This window comes from Nicotiana tomentosiformis, chromosome 12 (assembly GCF_000390325.3).
Source record: "Nicotiana tomentosiformis chromosome 12, ASM39032v3, whole genome shotgun sequence".
NCBI lineage: Eukaryota > Viridiplantae > Streptophyta > Magnoliopsida > Solanales > Solanaceae > Nicotiana > Nicotiana tomentosiformis.
Window position 1 is genome coordinate 104109102 of NC_090823.1, and position 18573 is coordinate 104127674.

General features: G+C 35.2%; 2 protein-coding genes across 3 annotated transcripts; one reads left to right on the top strand and one right to left on the bottom strand.

Moving 5' to 3' along the window:
* Positions 1-596: 596 nt before the first annotated feature.
* LOC104103829 (cadmium-induced protein AS8) lies at positions 597-5643 on the bottom strand. 2 transcript variants are annotated; one of them, XM_018773302.3, is made up of 5 exons: positions 5427-5643; positions 5084-5266; positions 4006-4252; positions 3595-3849; positions 597-1084 (listed from the first exon to the last, which is right to left on the bottom strand). In XM_018773302.3, exons 3-5 carry the CDS (start codon positions 4244-4246, stop codon positions 1071-1073), a joined length of 510 nt encoding a protein of 169 aa, XP_018628818.1. In that variant the 5' UTR covers positions 4247-4252; positions 5084-5266; positions 5427-5643; the 3' UTR covers positions 597-1070. The 2 variants fall into 2 exon arrangements, with proteins under 2 accessions (XP_018628818.1, XP_009610058.1); XM_009611763.4 differs by lacking the exon at positions 5084-5266 and having other exon boundaries at positions 5427-5636.
* A 716-nt stretch (positions 5644-6359) lies between these two features.
* On the top strand, positions 6360-7164 carry LOC104103828 (protein PAM68, chloroplastic). The gene has a single exon (XM_009611762.4). The coding sequence runs from the start codon at positions 6445-6447 to the stop codon at positions 7027-7029; it is 585 nt and encodes a 194-aa protein (XP_009610057.1). The 5' UTR covers positions 6360-6444; the 3' UTR covers positions 7030-7164.
* Positions 7165-18573: the final 11409 nt, after the last annotated feature.

Here is an 18573-nt window from a genome sequence, read left to right on the forward strand (position 1 = left end):
AATGTAATGCATAGTATCAAAACTACCTTTTTTAGATGAAAGTTGGTAAGAGTACCACATACTTTCACTTTTTTAGTACAAACTTTTATATCAAGTGAACCCGTACAAAAATAAGATGCTGATATGAAATAGTTTTAAAAAATGTGACTTCTTTTTTACAGATTAAAAAGAAAAATGTGTAATATGGAGTAGAGGGAGTAATATTACTAAGTAAAAAAGGAACAATTTACGTACTTCAGAGTGATCTTGAGGAAGAACGTCTAGTGACTCTGAGAAGATCAAATGATCTGATAGAGCAATACTAAACCAATAGAATATGATGAAAAAAATACCCATTAAAATATCGATCTCAACGGCGACAATATTCTTTGGAAGGTCAATCCATACTAGTTCAGGCTGGGGAGGTTTGTTTGATATTAACATGAAATATATAGTACTAGTAATTAATTTTAAATGTGATAAGAGTAACATATAATTTAAAAACAAAAAAATTACAAAGGAAGTTGCAACAAATAAAACGAAGATGCTTTAAACTAATTCTCCAAAAGAAACTCCTCGTAATATGTTTTCATCTTCAGACAGGGTACAAAGAGAAGTACTAATTCAGATGCTTTTTTCATCCAAACAATGTTTTCCAAAATAAAAGAAATCAAAATATTTTGACAAGATTAGAAATATAGTAGAAGCCTAATAATTGCAACTGCATCAGTAGATGCTGCAATAAAAATGTTGACAAGATTGGAATATAAGTAGCAGCCGAATAATTGCAACTGCATCAGTAGATGCTGCAAAATTCCATTCCCAGCAAATATTCTTTTTCTCTTCTACCTACTCTCCCTACTACCACTGGATCAGCTTCCCTCCCCCCAAAAGAAAAAGGAGAAAAGAATTAGCAGTTAGCAAATAGAAAAGGGGTTTGGGGGGGGGGGGGGGGGGGGTTGTGGATTTCCCTATTGGTTAAACAAGTAAGCCAACACTCTGTGTGTGGGAAGGCAAAAACAAAGGCCAATGCTATTAGTTGTACATTGATCCCTCTGTGCTAGAAAAACATTGCGCTCCGCTCCATGCTGTTAATCCTTTAAACCTGCAAGAAGTCAATACGCGACAGATGAGAAGTTTTCAAGTTCTCTGGACTATGAAAGAGGATACATCTATATGTTACAGGGATTCATTTATAGGTACGTGTCAGGTAGAGTGTGTAAAACAGGATACTCGTATCTAATACGAGTATGTCAAGTTTATGTTTTGAAGGATCCACACAAAGTACCTACACCCTTATCACATCTTCTTGGCACTGATAGCCGGTAGGCCAAGGTAGATTAAGGATCCAGATAACATAGGGATACATAGACCAGCTGAAGGAGATCAAGAAAAATTTACAACATGCCTTCTCTGAAAGATGACCAGATTCGGCACATTCATTGAAGAACACACTTCTCTATATTTATTGACTTTTTAAAGTACAATTTGACAGTTAATTCCAAAACACTTATTTGCTAAATCAACAAGTTAAGGCTTCTAAATGATAGCCTATACAAACGAATGCACGTTATTTATTAATTTGAGAGCATCAGCAATGAGAACATCGCATAGAAATTATAGAAACAAGAACCAAATTTTCTACATTTTCTTAGTTTTAGGGAAACAAACAAACCCAAATGTAGCCATGGGTTCCATGTTCAACAACTTTCAACAACATTTGTTTGATAACCGAGAAATTTATGAGCACTGTTTGAAACTCGGTGAATAATGGGTCCGCCCCTCTACCCTTCTAAACTTAAATTCCAGGCTTCTATCTGCGGCAAGGTTCAAACGCATGATGTATGCTTAACCCACATATCACATGCTGCTTCTTACCACTAGACCCGAGCCCTTTTGGGCAGAACTTTTAACAATTTAACACAGAAAGATTCTGAATAAGACTATACTGCAGTTTCAGTGTTCCAGAAGGAAAAAAGAGGTGTACCAGTAGGACAGAGTAATGCATTCAACGATCACCAATCAAGGAGATTTTATCAAACGAAGACTAAAGAAATCATAGAAAAGCTAAGAGGAGGTAGGTAGATCTGAAGGCCCTGATATATGAAAGGACAGTGGGTAATTTAAACTAAACGATAAGGACATCTAACATAAAAGATATGTTCCCAAGATTCCAGGCTTTTCTTAGCATCAGAGTACAATGCTTACATGGTCCCTAACTAATTCTCGAAGTTATAAAGCTAGTAGTCAGGCTAGGCAAAACAGCAAATTGTCCTTAATTGATTTCATGCTCGAAATATTCAGGCAATAAAGCATAACTAGTGATTCAGTATCCAGTAATCTGAAAGGCACTGGTCCAGTATGCTGAAATGTAACAATCCAGTGCCACTGGATTGTTACATTTCAGTATATATAAGGCCAAATAAGTTCGTATTCTGAACAGGCTTGCTAAGAACCTGATTTAAGTTCAAAAGCCTTTAGATGCTCAAATTTTTTTCTATCATCTTTCGAAGAGTATTGAGATCATTTATTACTAAGGGTAGCAGCAGCATGTCTGAACCTTGCTGTATTGTCAATACCTAAAGTTTAGATTTTTGGATACATATGAACTTCAGCGAATGTGAGATCTGCACGTTTTTCCTTTAAGCCTTGGTAACAATAGTTTTTATCATGGTCAGATGCATGCATGTACTTGACATCAAGCACAAAATAAAAGAAAAAAACACTGTTGATCTGTTCAATTACCTTGTCTCAAGCAGGATTATTGATGGATAGGGCCACTAGATGTCCTTATTTCTACATCTTTACAGTTTCCTTTACAAAAATGGTCAGCTGCTCAGCTGCTGTCAATCTAACTCCGATGGTTGGCAAATGAATAGGCTATAATAAGATTTGTACCTGCTAAGTAGGAGTTATGGCATGTTCCTCATCCCACCAAATCCTCCATCCCCTCCCCTCCCCTTCCTTCCCACTATCATTTTTCCTACGATTTGTTTCTTCCCACTTTCATCTCCAAAATGTCATGTACAAGTGGTTTTATGCTCTACCAAAAATGAATGTAATCAGTCACTTCTTCGATCATAGTAATATGAAATAGAAGGAGAGAGCGTCAATGTGAAAAATGATTGTAAAATGAAAATATGATTTTAGCTGCAAATTGCACACAAATATGAAAATATGAACTAATATCCCTTTTTCCGTCACGCAATCACATATTAATATTTAAAATCTATCTTGATACCAAAGAGCAGCTTGGAACCTGATAATTGGTGCTCTATTGGCAAACTTAACTCCATTAGTTTAAAATAATAGACTTGACACGGACTAAAAGCAAAACCCAAAAAAGGGCCTTCATCTTTTTTTTGGTAACTAATCCATTTGATTAATTACCAAGTGAGAACTTTACAAATCAGCTTGACTACCTCGGTCAGCTCTACCTCTAAAGCTAACCACATATAACAAATCTACTCCAGGTTTCAATTTTAAAGAAGTAGAACATTTATCTAAGATCAGTATTACACAATTTTAGGAATTAGAACAAAGTGGCATGAAAAGTCTAATCATGGTTAAATTGCAATATGATGGTACTGCTTTCATTTGCGAGGCATATCATACCTTTGCAAGGATGAAGTAAGCCTTTGATGCCTTGTTTTAGACGATCCATGCATTGATTGGGAAAGGACATTTTGGTCCGCATTTCAGGCAAATCTACCACCTTCCCTAATGATTCTTTGACCCTTAAGCTTGAAAAAGTCCGCAGAGCCCTTTCTTGCAAGCCAGAAATGCTTGAATCGAGGTAACACCGACTCTCTCTTAGTATACCAGTGGATCGAGCCATATCTATAGCACCACTTCTGGTAGCTGTGAAGGCTATGAAATAATATATAAGTGCATTAATTGACGAACTCATCACACCAGTTCTAAGTCTCAAACAACAGATATCAATCAAATACAAGTAAAAAGAAACAGAAAACTTAAAATGTCCAATTCTTATTGTTTCTGAGCATGACAGTTGGTCCTTTTTACCATTGTAAGGAACTGTATAGATGTAATTGGCAGGAAGGCCAATGCCAATGCCGAGCAGAGAGAAGCCAACGCTGAATCCAACACCACAGCCAGCTCCAACATAACCAATTGCCTCAGGACCAAATCCGGGACCCCATCCCACACCACAGCCAATACCTATTCCCATGCCCCAGAAGGCTCCGTATGTAGGATGCACTGGATTCCATCTTTCATATCTTCTCAGCATGCCCTTTATAATCATTTCTACCTACAATTACAAAACCATTAGTCTATGAATACTTTGAGAGATAACTTAAAATTACCAAAATGAAAAATCCCAAGTCGGGAGAGGCTTTTTTCTTTAGGGAATTGGGTCAATTTTACGCCATGTGGGAATTGTTTTTTTTTTTTTTGTTGAGAAAAAACACCCTTTGAAGAGGAGCTTTGGTGCAACGGTAAAAGTTGCCATTTTGTGATCAGGTAGGTCACAGGTTCAAGCTGCGGAAACAACCTCTTGTAGAAACATAAGGTAAGGCTGCATACATCGGACCCAATATGGTCCAGCCCTTCACTGGACCCGGCGCATAGCGGGAGCTTAGTGCACCGAGCTCCCCGTTTTCTTTTAAAAGAACGGCATTTGTGAAGTTATCCTATCAATCCTATCAAAGCTTTCTAACAGTGTGGAACACACTATGGAATTTTATTTACTTCTTTGGAGGCTCTATGCTTTCTCATTTTTGTACTAATTCTTCCATTTATCCCAGTTAGCCATCAAGTTGTGGTAAAAAAGGATCCATTTAGTAACTTGAAAGTTAACCAGAAATTTAACCCCTTCATTCCCAGTTTTGTTCGAGCCCCTCCATAAGTGGCGGAGCTAAAGAGTAAGGAAGAAGGTTTAATTGAATCCCAACATTCTACTAAACAAGTAGAGTAAAAACAAATCATTTTTGTATGACGGTAGTGTCCAGGCCAGCTCTCGCACACCTCGACTATTCCATCGGGTACTTGCTACCTCATACTAACACATGTATCAAGTAACTCTACCCACTACGGCTTAGATATCGGGTAACTGTACCCACTATTCTATGGGGTTCATTACTGTGTTTTGCCTCCACTAGATATCTTTGTATATATATAAAATGTTTAATCCTTAAGGGAAGCTTCTTGGTATGACATTTTTTGCATTTATTTGAATCCTTTATCGGAATTTCTGCCTCTGCCACTAGCTTCCATAACCCAGAAACTACCATTAGATTTTGTTAACACCCCTAGCAGATAAACCCTATAATATTAAGTGAAAAAACACAAGTAATGCTCTTGAAAATTAGGGAAAATCAAGAACAGAAGAGCCCCAAAAGCCTTCTTTAAACAACAAGAAATGAAATGGACAATTTAGAAACTAATAAGTAAGAGCACAGAAAGTAAAGAGATTAAGGTTCTACCATGAAAGGGTGCGCAAAAGCGGACTCTCACTGCAATGCTCTGGAGACTTCAGTAGTGCTGAGGGAGCGGTATTGAGACATTTTTGAAATTGATCCAAATTTTGTTACATTCTGATTGGTAATAGGAAATATGATGCAGGTCCTTGTTGGCTTCAGAAATAAACACTAGTAATCTCTTATGGCCAATATCGATTCTATGTGCCTATCCACATTTCTGAGTGTCCCTAATACAGGTAAAAGTACAATAAAGACCCATAATTTTTGTAGAATAGGTACTTTATTCCTTGAACTAAATTATATGTCATTCTAATTATTGGAACTTCCAAAAGAGTACAGCAACCTCTTGCTATAGCGGGTAATAAAACAACATATAAAATTCTTTTGCACTTATAATATATATGTGTGTGAAAAATGGTCAAATTTGTTCCGTACAATTCAAAATTGAGTAACTTTATTATTCATTAAAATTTTTATTTATTATTAACCTGCCATTAGGAAAAAGTCTCATCTCCCTTGACCCTATAAAGAAGCTCAACCAAAGAGTAATATTGAACCACAATCAAAAGTTGGGACGTAAATTTGAATTTTTTTTCTAGAATAATTTAGACAGATAAAGTAAAATATTTTACACTGGAGCTTCGTCAATGACGAGAGCAAATACAAAAAATTTGATAACAACAAAAATATAATAATGCGAAATTGAGCGATTTCTAATAGTATTAGGACGAATTTGAACTTTATCTGATATATGTAAGTGGTAAATATCTTCTATTAAAGCGTATATATATATATATATATATATATAAAGTTGTTACGGTAAATATTTTCTTTTAAAGCGTATAGCTCTTTAATTTTGAGATTTTGAAATCAACTTATCAGCAGGGGCAATATAGTAATTTCAAAAATGGCTGAAGCTATAGATAAGCTTTCTCAAAATCTAGAACAAAGGCATCACCACCAACCAATTAGAACAATGTCAAAACTGAAGAGATTGTAAAGAGGGTAGTGAAGAAAAGTTATGGAAACATGTTCATTTCCAAGACTAGTACTATCCCCCTTACAATTCCCACCTCCATTAACCTCAAAAAAACACTTCCTTCAATTCCCATTACCTAAATCCAAACAACTACATAAAAGTACTCCATCTCATTTATCAAACTTCACACCTCTCTTTGCCACTCTCAATTCTCCAAAAGGATTTGGACCTAAGAAAACCAAAAAATCCAAGAAACCAAAAAAAGAATATGAAGAAGAAGAGGAAGATGATGATGAGCAACAAGAAGGAGGAGTTATACCAGAAATAGTGACTAATAGAATGATAAGCAGAATTGGACTTTCAGTTGGTATACCTTTGTTTATTGGTTTATTGTTTTTTCCTTTCTTTTATTATCTTAAGGTTGGATTAAAGATTGATGTGCCAACTTGGATACCCTTTATTGTGTCATTTATCTTCTTTGGAACTGCCTTATTGGGAGTTAGTTATGGGATAGTTTCCTCTAGTTGGGATCCATATAGGGAAGGCTCATTCTTGGGTTGGAATGAAGCTAAGAAGAATTGGCCTGTTTTTTGGCAGTCAATTTGGGGTGGATCAAGAAACAAGTAGTAGGACTTTGGCTATCCATCTCTTTTAGCATAGACCTATTGTAACAATTCGGTTTTCAAATGGTTTGCGTTTCAGATTGTGATTGTCTAAGGCTTATTCTATGTCCGAATTTTATATTAATTTGTGTTAGTTCAAGCACTGTATATATACGATTTAAAAATATATTGTTATACATGGAAAAATTAAGAAACTTATTACTCCATGTTTGATTTCATTTCACATTTTTTTGTTATTTGCAAACTAAAATTTGCTTATCTATCAGATTGAGACTCTGAATCATTTTGTTCAAGTTTAATTCACCTGGTAGCCTTAAAAAAGCATTGGATCTGGATAGTGTGCATGTCAATAAAGGGGAGCCTCGAAGTCAAGTTTTCTCCGTTTGACCTATCGATTATGAGTTTGAGCTTGAGCTGTAGAATCAACCACTGGTACTTGTGTTAGAATAAACAACCTACAACACCCATCGGGATGTATAAGCACGTAATTTTTGACCCGTCGCGTTTTCGAGCTATTTTAGTGTTTAAAATATTTATTTAACTTAACTTTAATTTTTATGGAGTTTCAGTCAATTTTTACTTCAAATTACAATTTAAAAACTCAAAAATATTTTCATTTTTAGTTTAAGGTCAGTTAGTATATTTATGTTTGTAGTATTTTAATTTTACCATTGACTTTAGCCTATTTTCTCTATTTTTACTTTATTATAATATTTAAAAATACAAAAAATAGTTTCACTTTTAATATTTAATTTTATTTTAGTAATTTATTAAGAATGCTTTTTATTAATACATTATATTATTTTAGTCTTCTTACCCCAAAATTTAAACCCAACAAGACCTGGACCCAACCCAATTTTCTAAATCCAAGCCCAATCCTTTAACCCTAAGCCCCTTCTCCCTACCTAAAGATAAATACACACACAAAGAAATAAGGGGGGGAAAAAAAACAAAAATTCTTAAGCTAAGAAACGGCAGATACCCGCCTGGGGAGATCTTCTTCTTGTTCTCAAAATCAAAAAGAAAAAGAGCAGCACACACAAACAAAACAAAGAAACAAAAACGAAACAAGGGAAGTGAGAAAAACAAAAACAGGAAATTAGATTTCAAAAAGGAAAAACAAAATTCTCCCCCTGTTTCTTTGCTTCTTTGCTTCAAATTGGAGCCAATCGATGCTGTTCCTTCTTCTGATCTTCAACACGCGAAGCCACTGTCCAAATTAAGCCGAGTCAGTGGAGCTCATTCGAGGTTTCCGGCGTGTCTTGTTGATGAACCGTTCCATTCAATTTCGTAGGCGTGTTCTTCTCATCATCTTGTAAACTGCCAGAAAGATTTTTGATAAATTGGAAGCTATAAAAGGTCCCCTTCTCCCTTTAATTAATTCTTTCATTTTGTTCCTGTTAGTTTGAGAAAGGTTCAGTCGATTCATCGTGTTAGCATGAGTTTGTTTATTGTGTTAATTAGCTAATTGATCGTCTAGATAAATATTTACAATTTGTCTATACCATTGCATCTCCAGTGTTTCTATTTTGAGCATGTGTCTTTGAGTTAAGCATTATTTTATCATTAGTTTATTTTGTAAAAGTTTAAAAAAGAAAGCTCTAAGGAATTTTATTAAGTCAAATGGGCTGATATGATTTGTTGCATATGGTTTGGGCCTTACTTTGTCAATAACGATAAATGGATTGTATGTGTTTGAGAAGAATTCAGGTGATATCTTTAAGTTGTCATTTTCTTGCTGGCTTCACATGGTATTAAAATGTAATTATAATCTTTCAAGGTCATCCTCTTTGTTTATAATTGTAGTTTGCTTTAAGCACGTAAATAAATCATCGTGACTATGGGTACGGTTCCCGTGGCATAGTCATGATACATAAATCCCAATTCGAGTGTGCGTTTCACGTGACTCGACTATAACTTTAAATAATAATAAAAATAAACATGTTATAAATCACGGGTGTGTTTCACGTGGCGCGATTCGCAATGTGTACAAAAACAAACGAGCGCGCGACATCGCGACTTGTTCAAATAATTTCTATAAATACTAAAAGAGGTTTAAAAGGTTAAAATACACAATAGGTTTTAAACATGTAATAAATCAGATAATTAGGCCAATTATTAATAGTTGAGCGACCGTGCTAAAACCACGGAACTCGGGAGTGCCTCACACCTTCTCTCGGGTTAACAGAATTTCTTACCCGGTCTTCTGGTTTCGCGGACTTTAAAACAAAGTCAAATTTTTCTCGATTTGGGATTTAAAATAAACCGGTGACTTGGGACACCATAAATTATTCCAAGTGATGACTCTGAATAAATAAATAATCCCATTTCGAATATTATTACTTTAATTGGAAAAACTCCCATATCCCCCATCCCCTAGGGAAAAAGGAGGTGTGACAGCTCTGGCGACTCTGCTGGGGATCGAACCCAGAATCTCTGGTTCAGGATTCAGAATTCGAGCTTAGAATAGCTGTTATGATTGGCTTTCATGATTATCTGATTTTTACGTGTTTGAGCCTAATGTGCTAAATGCCGGTTTTTTTTTTACCGCTTTGATATTGTGTGAATTGTATATAAACTACTACGAAACCATTCTTCTCTCTGAGTCTTCTAAATCTTCTGGGAAGCGTGCGCTTCGCGTGACTTCTTTTCTGTTAGAGTCATATCCTAATTTTAGAACGAGGTTCGGACAAGTTGCAAAGCCGGTGAAGCTTCTGTATTCCCGGTACGCTGCCCCCCTCGGCTCGAGTTGTCCGCTCGGGTAAGCCAGGTCTAGAACAATACACCCATGATTTAAACTTAGAATAACATAGCCTCATGTCGGATCCCTAGTAGGAACATTTGTTTGCATCACGTGCATTTGACTTTGGGGACTCAACACAGGGGTTGGGTCCGTCTAGGACAGGTGTACCCAAATTAAAAAGACTATCCTGATGCATCTTACTTGCTACTTGCGCAGTTGTTTGTTTCGGCTTGCATGTTCACTGGCTTCTAGAATAAGGAAAGAAAATAAAAATAAAAAATGAAAAAAAGAGTGAGGTAGGTATTTGAAATCCGAAACTCTGCCAAAATTTTGAAAAAAAAAAAGAGAAAAGAAAATAAGCCAATATTTTCAAAAAGTTATGTTTCCCTGTTCAGTCAAAACTGGCAGAACTACGCTGGTCTGATTCTCACCGGATGTGAGATACGTAGGCAAACCTCATCGGTTCCGGCCCACATTTTTTAAAAATCCAAAAATATTTTCCTTTAATTCCTTCTTTAGGAGTTTTTCTTTAGAAAATCCCAAACAAATAAAAAATAAAAAAAATTTTAAACCAAAAAATATTTTATTTGTAGGAGTCTTTCATTAGAAAAAGAAAACAAATGAAATCAAAATCCAAAAAAATATTTTCTACCTTTTTTTAGAAGTCTTTTTCCCAAAATTCAAAAACGAAAAATCAAAAATACAAAAAATAATTTTTGACCCGTCGCGTTTTCGAGCTATTTTAGTGTTTAAAATATTTATTTAACTTAACTTTAATTTTTATGGAGTTTCAGTCAATTTTTACTTCAAATTACAATTTAAAAACTCAAAAATATTTTCATTTTTAGTTTAAGGTCAGTTAGTATATTTATGTTTGTAGTATTTTAATTTTACCATTGACTTTAGCCTATTTTCTCTATTTTTACTTTATTATAATATTTAAAAATACAAAAAATAGTTTCACTTTTAATATTTAATTTTATTTTAGTAGTTTATTAAGAGTGATTTTTATTAATACATTATATTATTTTAGTCTTCTTACCCCAAAATTAAAACCCAACAAGACCTGGACCCAACCCAATTTCTTAAATCCAAGCCCAATCCCTTAACCCTAAGCCCCTTCTCCCTACCTAAAGATAAATACACACACAAAGAAATAAGGGGGAAAAAAAAACAAAAATTCCTAAGCTAAGAAACGGCAGATCCCCGCCTGGGGAGATCTTCTTCTTGTTCTCAAAATCAAAAAGAAAAAGAGCAGCACACACACACAAAACAAAGAAAAAAAAATGAAACAAGGGAAGTGAGAAAAACAAAAACAGGAAATTAGATTTCAAAAAGGAAAAACAAAATCCTCCCCCTGTTTCTTTGCTTCTTTGCTTCAAATTGGAGCCAATCTCACAGCATCAGAGTTCTCATGCCATGGTTCCAGCACCAGTTGCTGCACCACCTGCTTAGCCAGCCAGAGGCAGGGGTCAGACAACTAGAGGTAGAGGCCAGACTGTTAGAGGTGGAGGTCAGGCCGTTAGAGGTGGAGACCAGCTAGCTAGAGGTCGTCCCAGGGACGTAGTTCAGGATGGTGGGGCCCAGCCCCGGTGTTATGCTTTCCCAGCCAGGCCTGAGGTTGAGTCATCTGACGCTGTTATCACATGTACTATTTCCGTTTGCAGTAGAGATGCTTCAGTTCTATTTGATTCGGGATCTACTTACTTCTATGTGTCATCCTATTTTGCTTCCTATTTGGTTATGCCCGTGATTCTTTGAGTGCTCCTAAGTATGTGTCCACACCAGTGGGAGATGATATTGTTATATATCATGTTTATCATTCGTGTGTGGTCACCATTGGGAGTCTTGAGACTCGTGTAGATCTTCTACTTCTCGACATGGTTAATTTTGATGTCATACTGGGTATGGATTGGCTGTCACCTTATCATGCTATATTAGATTGTCACGCTAAGACGACGACCTTATCCTTGTAGGGGTTGCCTCGATTAGAGTGGAGAAGGAATCTTGGACATTCTGCCAGCAGGGTTATCTCTTATGTTAAGGCTCGGCATATGGTCGAGAAGGGGTGTCTAGCTTATTTGGCTTATGTCCGCGATTCTAGTGCGGAGGTTCCTTCCATGGATTCGGTGCCGGTTGTTCGTGAGTTTCCATAGGTATTTCCTGCAGACCTGCCACGGATGCCACCCGACAGGGATATTGATTTCTGCATTAATTTGGCTCCGGGCACTCAGCTATTTCTATTCCGCCATATCACATGGCCCCGCTAGAGTTGAAAGAATTGAAGGAACAGTTGCAAGATTTGCTTGATAAGGGCTTCATTAGACCTAGTGTCTTACCCTAGGGTGCACCCGTGTTGTTTGTGAAGAAGAAAGATGGATCGATGAGGATGTGTATAGATTATCGGTAGTTGAACAAAGTCACCATCAAGAACAAGTATCCATTGCCGAGGATTAATGATTTATTTGATCAGCTTCAGGGTGCCAAGGTGTTTTCAAAGATTGATTTGAGATCTGGCTACCATCAGTTGAGGATTAGAGCATCTGATGTTCCTAAGACGGCTTTTCAGACTCGGTATAGGCATTGTGAGTTTCTAGTAATGTCTTTTGGGCTGACAAATGCCCCAGTAGCATTCATGGATTTAATGAACCGGGTGTTCAAACCCTACTTGGATTCCTTTGTGGTTGTGTTTATTGATGATATCTTGATCTACTCCCACAGTCGAGAGGAGCATGAGCAGCACCTTCGGATCGTTTTTCAAACTCTGAAAGACAGCCAGTTATATGCTAAGTTCTCAAAATGCGAGTTTTGGTTGAGTTCAGTTGCTTTCTTAGGTCACATTGTATCAACAGAGGGTATTCAAGTGGATCCTAAGAAGATTGAGGCAGTTCAGAACTGGCCTAGACCCATATCAGCTACAGAGATCCGTAGTTTCCTAGGTTTGGCGGGCTATTACTGTCGATTTATGGAGGGGTTTTCATCCATAGAAGCCCCGTTGACCAGATTGACCCAGAAGGGTGCCCCGTTCAGGTGGTCAGACGAGTATGAAGCGAGCTTTCAGAAGCTCAAGACAGCTTTGACTATGGCACCGGTATTAGTGTTACCCACAGGTTCAGGATCTTATACAGTATATTGTGACGCATCTCGTATTGGTCTGGGTGCGATGTTGATGTAGGGTGGCAAGGTTATTGCATATGCTTCACGGCAGCTGAAGGTTCACGAGAAGAATTACTCTGTTCATGATCTAGAGCTGGCAGCCATTGTTCACGCGCTGAATATATGGAGGCACTATCTTTACGACGTGCCATGTGAGGTATTCACTGATCATCGGAGCTTGCAGTACTTGTTCAAGAAGAAGGAACTAAATTTGAGGCAGAAGAGGTGGCTGGAGTTATTGAAAGACTATGATATCCTGTACCATCTGGGAAAGGCCAATATGGTGGCCGATGCATTGAGTAGAAAAGCAGTGAGTATGGGCAGCCTTGCTTATATTCCAGTTGGTGAGAGACCACTAGCATTGGAGGTTTAGGCCCTGGCCAACTAGTTCGTGAGGTTATATGTTTCTGAGCCCAGCCGTGTTCTAGCTTGTACATTTACTCGATCTTCTTTGTTTGAGAGCATCAGAGATAGGCATGATGACGATCCTCATTTACTTGTCCTTATAGACACAGTGCGGCACGGTGGTGCCAAGTAGGTTACTGTTGGATATGACGGAGTTTTGAGGATGCATGGTCGTATTTGTGTGCCTAATGTGGATGATTGATGCTTGAGGAGTCCCACAGTTCCAATAGTTTCCCAAATGAAACTTTTCGATATGGAAACTAAAACAGCATATTTAACTCATATGCAGACACTAAACACAACTACTTCACATGAATTCCTAGAAAACATTCTGACCCCTAACTTTTGCTTTTTTCATGACTCTCAACATGAAAACACAGAAAAACAAAGTAGTAGAATAATGATCAAAATTTATCTCAGCAAACTAATATGAACACTAACCTAAAATATGCCACAGCAAAGCTAGATTAATTGATCCCTTAACAACTAAGAAATAATTAAATACACTTTACACCACACATAATTGGGCTGGGCCTAGCTCATTTTGAGTGGATAGTGTCCATCTATTGTGCAGAATAAGCCCATTGGTTGACTTTGCTAGCTTAACCCCAGACTAAGGACATGAGACTCCAAAAAAACTAAAGGCTAAATGAAAATTAAAAGTAAATAAAACTTTAGTAAATTCAATTGCTCTTGACTAGAAATAAACAACGAGTTTAAGTATTATACACTGACAATCTAAAGATATTTTACATCATCACTGCAATTTAACATGTTGTAACTTGTTACTTACTATTTATTATAAGTTACCGAAAAATGCATATGAAATAAAATTATTTACAATAACCTTTTAAGTTAAGTGATAATATAAGAACTTTATGCTATGAGTGTGTAAAACTAAACTTAACAAAGAAATCTATAAAAGATATATGGCGCCTGGTATCTTCTTTTAAGAACAAGCATTCTTTACAAAACTAAAAGAAAAGGCAGAAAAGAAACGAAGTGTATAAGATAAAAATGATCAAAGAAACCTTGGGAAATGGGGAAAGACTGGGATTGAGATTTGAGAGATTATAATAATTTCTAATTCTTTGCTACTTTGAGATCATAGCTCAACGGCTTTTCATCAAACCACTTTTCCAAGTTCATTTTTTTTTTTTTTTGCTTACGAACATTCTTAACGTCTGAACAAAGTCTAAGCTCGACAATTTCTTTTCATGCATGTCTCCCCCAACTTAACCTATATGCATATCTTTTTACTTACCAATATATAATTTAAGTTATATACATTAAGAGAGTGAATTTTTGATACTTCAAGTGTAGTTTAACTTGTAATAGCAGATTAGTTATAATTTCTAGTACTCAGGTTACCAATTAATATTTATCATAAAGATTTACCTTTAATTACCTCATACTGATTGTGCAAATAAATTTTTACAGTGTCACTGCATAGTACTTCTTCTGTTCACTTTTACTTGGCACGTTTTGACTTTTCACGCCATTTAAGAAATAATAAATAAAGTGCATAATTTACCATGATATCCATATTAATTGATGCATATTTTATTGGATTTGAGAAAATGATTTGAAATGAGTAATAAATATTGTGGGTATAATAGGAAAAAAATTTATTTTCTCTTGATATGCGTAAAGTGACAAGTAAAAATGAAAATATATTTTTAGTATATCTGTCAAGTAAAAGTGAACGGAGGGAGTAAATGAACTCATTTAATTTAGATATATGTGGCTTTGTTGGCTTGAATGTGACCTTATGTCCCTGTCCCAAACAAAAGACTTCTGCTTCATAATCACGATTCACTTTTTTGGTTAAAAGACTTGATTAGTTTGTGTGAAGAATGGAGAATAAAGAGGAAAAGAAAGAGAGAATTGATGAAAAAGCTTTATCAAAGTGTGGATTCAAAGCTGCAAATTATTTGCATTATTCATTTACTGTCTTACTCTTACATATGAAGATGCTATGAAAATACGATAACACAAATTTATAATTATAAGGCAAGCTTTGCATGCTTTGGACGGACAATTAATTCATAATATTATCTATCGTTGACTTTATTAGAAGTAAATCACCAACTCTTATATATATACTCTAATTGCTTCTTTTTGAGCTAGTCAAGCAGACGTTGAACATGAACTAAGACTTTCGCAAAGTCAAAGGGGATAAGCAAAAATAATAATGGTGAAAAGCAAGAACTTATTTTGCAAAGTAGACTTGATTCCAACCTTCTCAAGGACTTTACGGAACATCGACAAGATCAAAACAGTAGCAGCGAATAGAAAAAATGATAATTTAATCACACACAAAAATAACATTATCCTAAAATGAAAACTTCATCAACAGAAATTTGTCATTGGTAAACTAGAAGTTCTACTTATTTGTATGGTTCACGTCTTGTGATGACGCGATAAAAAATAGATATCTCCTTTGTTTAGAAAAAGTTCACATCATAATTGCTTAATGATGGTGATAATTAAACTACAATTAGCCAAACAAAAGTTTGTATTAAAGGCATTGCAAGTTGACAAGGCAATGAGGTATATGACAGGATTTTGTTAGGTCCCATTTCACAAGGCAAAGACAATAATAGTACGACCAATGCAGTGTGTTTTTGCTTTGTCTCACATTATTGTTCACGCTTACTATGGGCAAAAATCTGCATAGGGCTATAAAGAGAATGTGAAGTTGACATAATTGGAAAGTCTCTATTCAAAAAAATTTATATACGATATTTACTAGTGCGACTAATTTGAATTCGCGATAGGTAGAATCATTAAGGGGTAAAATGTTCACTATCAATAAATTATTTAATATTCTTAGAGGCTCGAACTCAAAATTTTAACTATTTTCAACTATCCACTGCCTCTCTCGGTGGTCCATTCAAAGTGTTGGATTATGAACAACCAAAGAAAAAAATGTCAGTTTGCCACCCCAAATGGCAGTGGTTTGCCAGACAAGGATTTAAGGAAGCACAGAAAGAGATCGACTTTGGAACCTTGACTATGCTTTTCTTGCCTAACAAGATCTGGCTCTCTTTAAGCAATTAGCTTTCTCTTTAACTCCTTGCCACGTTAATTAATATACAATTATCACAATAATAATAATAATAATAATAATAAATTAATATAATTTAGGGTATGTTTGAAAAGTTATGTGTAATTACCTGACAGCCGACGGCAGGGGCGGCTGAAGCCTAAAGCAGCTAAAGCAAATACTTTAGGCCCCAAAATTTTGGGGGCCCCAATTTTTATATTAATATATAATTTTTTTATACAAATTGTTATAATTAGATTGGTATTATGTGAATTGGTATTATGTGACATGGTTAATTCTTGTACAAAAGCTATATAAATTTTTGGAATAGTACAACATATATCCACTATTTTTCTTCTTCTAATAAGCGATGAAATATTTTACAAGATAGTGTATCCAACCTAACTCATAAATCATTATCTCAAAACATGTCGGAAGGTCGTATCAAAAGTATTAAAGCATAAGATTTCAAGTTCCACAAATATGAGATATTTTATTGAAATTAGCAGAAGCTTGTTAGGATCCAAAAATTAAAAATGAAGCTATTTGTTCAATATATGAGCTTGAAAATTTTGAGTTTTTATCGGGTATGATTATTTGATATAATATACTGATTGTGGCTAGTTCAGTTAGCAAAAGTTTACCATCAAAATATATTTATATTGATGTTGCCAATAGACCGTTAAGAGGTGTGATTTTTTTTTCCCACTAAAAATATGGAGAAAAATAATTTGCAACTTTGAATGTGCATATTGTGATCCGTAGATTATGTGAAAAATATTGCTTTTAACGTTGATTCTTTTCTAAAGGCCTATGTTGCTTATGGAATAATTTTAACAATTCATGTAATGGTTTACCTTCCTCAGTGAAAAGAAGAAAATTAAAATTGATAAAAATTTACATAAAATAAAAAATGATTCAAGAGAGATTAAATAGATTAGTTGTATTATTAGTGGAAAAGGAATTATCAATGACTTTGCATCTACAAAAGCTATAATGATAACCTTTTTAAAATAAAATAAAAAAGTTTAAGGCCTCTCATTATAATTTGGTTATAGACCACAATTTTCTTGAGTCGCCGGTGACTGACGGTGTGATTGTTAGAGTAGTAATTACACACGTTGATAATTACAAAGTATAGTAATTACAAAATATAATAATTATCACATCCAATTACACACAAATACAATTCCTATGCGCTTTCCAAACATGTTCTTAGTATAGGCACGAGAAAGTTTTTACCATTACTTATTTGTCACATTTCACAAAAGAATAAAACAATCGCATGTCCATTAGCATGTAAAACAATAAAATAAGTTGCAGCAGACATGCTCTATGTCATTCAAGCTCTTAATAAAATTAAAACGAAAAGTCTAAAAAATACAGAAAGGAAACATCATTTTGATACATTTTGATTGGTACAACCACCTCGATTATTTGTTTTATGACAAACACTAACGAAAAGAAAACAAACAAGAAGCATAATGATTGGATTGTTATCTGATCTCCCAGAATCATTGCCTAAAATAACCTAACCATTTTCGTACTTTCCCACCAAAAGATAGATTTAAGTTATATATTCTACGAGATAACTTTATACATAGTAGGATTTTTTTATTTTAAAATGAAGATAGTATTCAAGTAAGCTTGCACGTATTTTGATTATTTAACTGAAATTTCGGATAGTATAACTTGAATACAAATTGATTTTACATTTCGGATGCCCACATCAGACTTACTATGAAAGTTATATATTGGTGTAGGTTGAATTTAAAACTTAAACGTAAAAACTTTATGCACAATCATTTCAAAAAATTTAAGCTCAAATTTAGTATCCAAATCCTAATTAAAAAATAAAAGGTTGATCCACTCCCTAATGGTTCTAATCCAATTAAAAATCTTGTCACATACAACTACCCAAATTAGTACACTATTTAAAACCAATTCTAGACAGATGGGACCATCATGTCTTCCTTGAGGAAGACCGCAAATAACCCATTTGGTCCAACACTTAATCCCCACATAAAAGTCCAACCCTTGATAAACAAAGTACAACTCACGAATGCAACACCTCCACCTTTTGTTCACTGTTTATTTACACGTTTTCCGTTGGATAACGACACAACATGAAGTGAAATGTTGACGGCGTCACGTCCTTCTATAAATTCCTCAACCTTCCTCCGTCTCCATTCTAT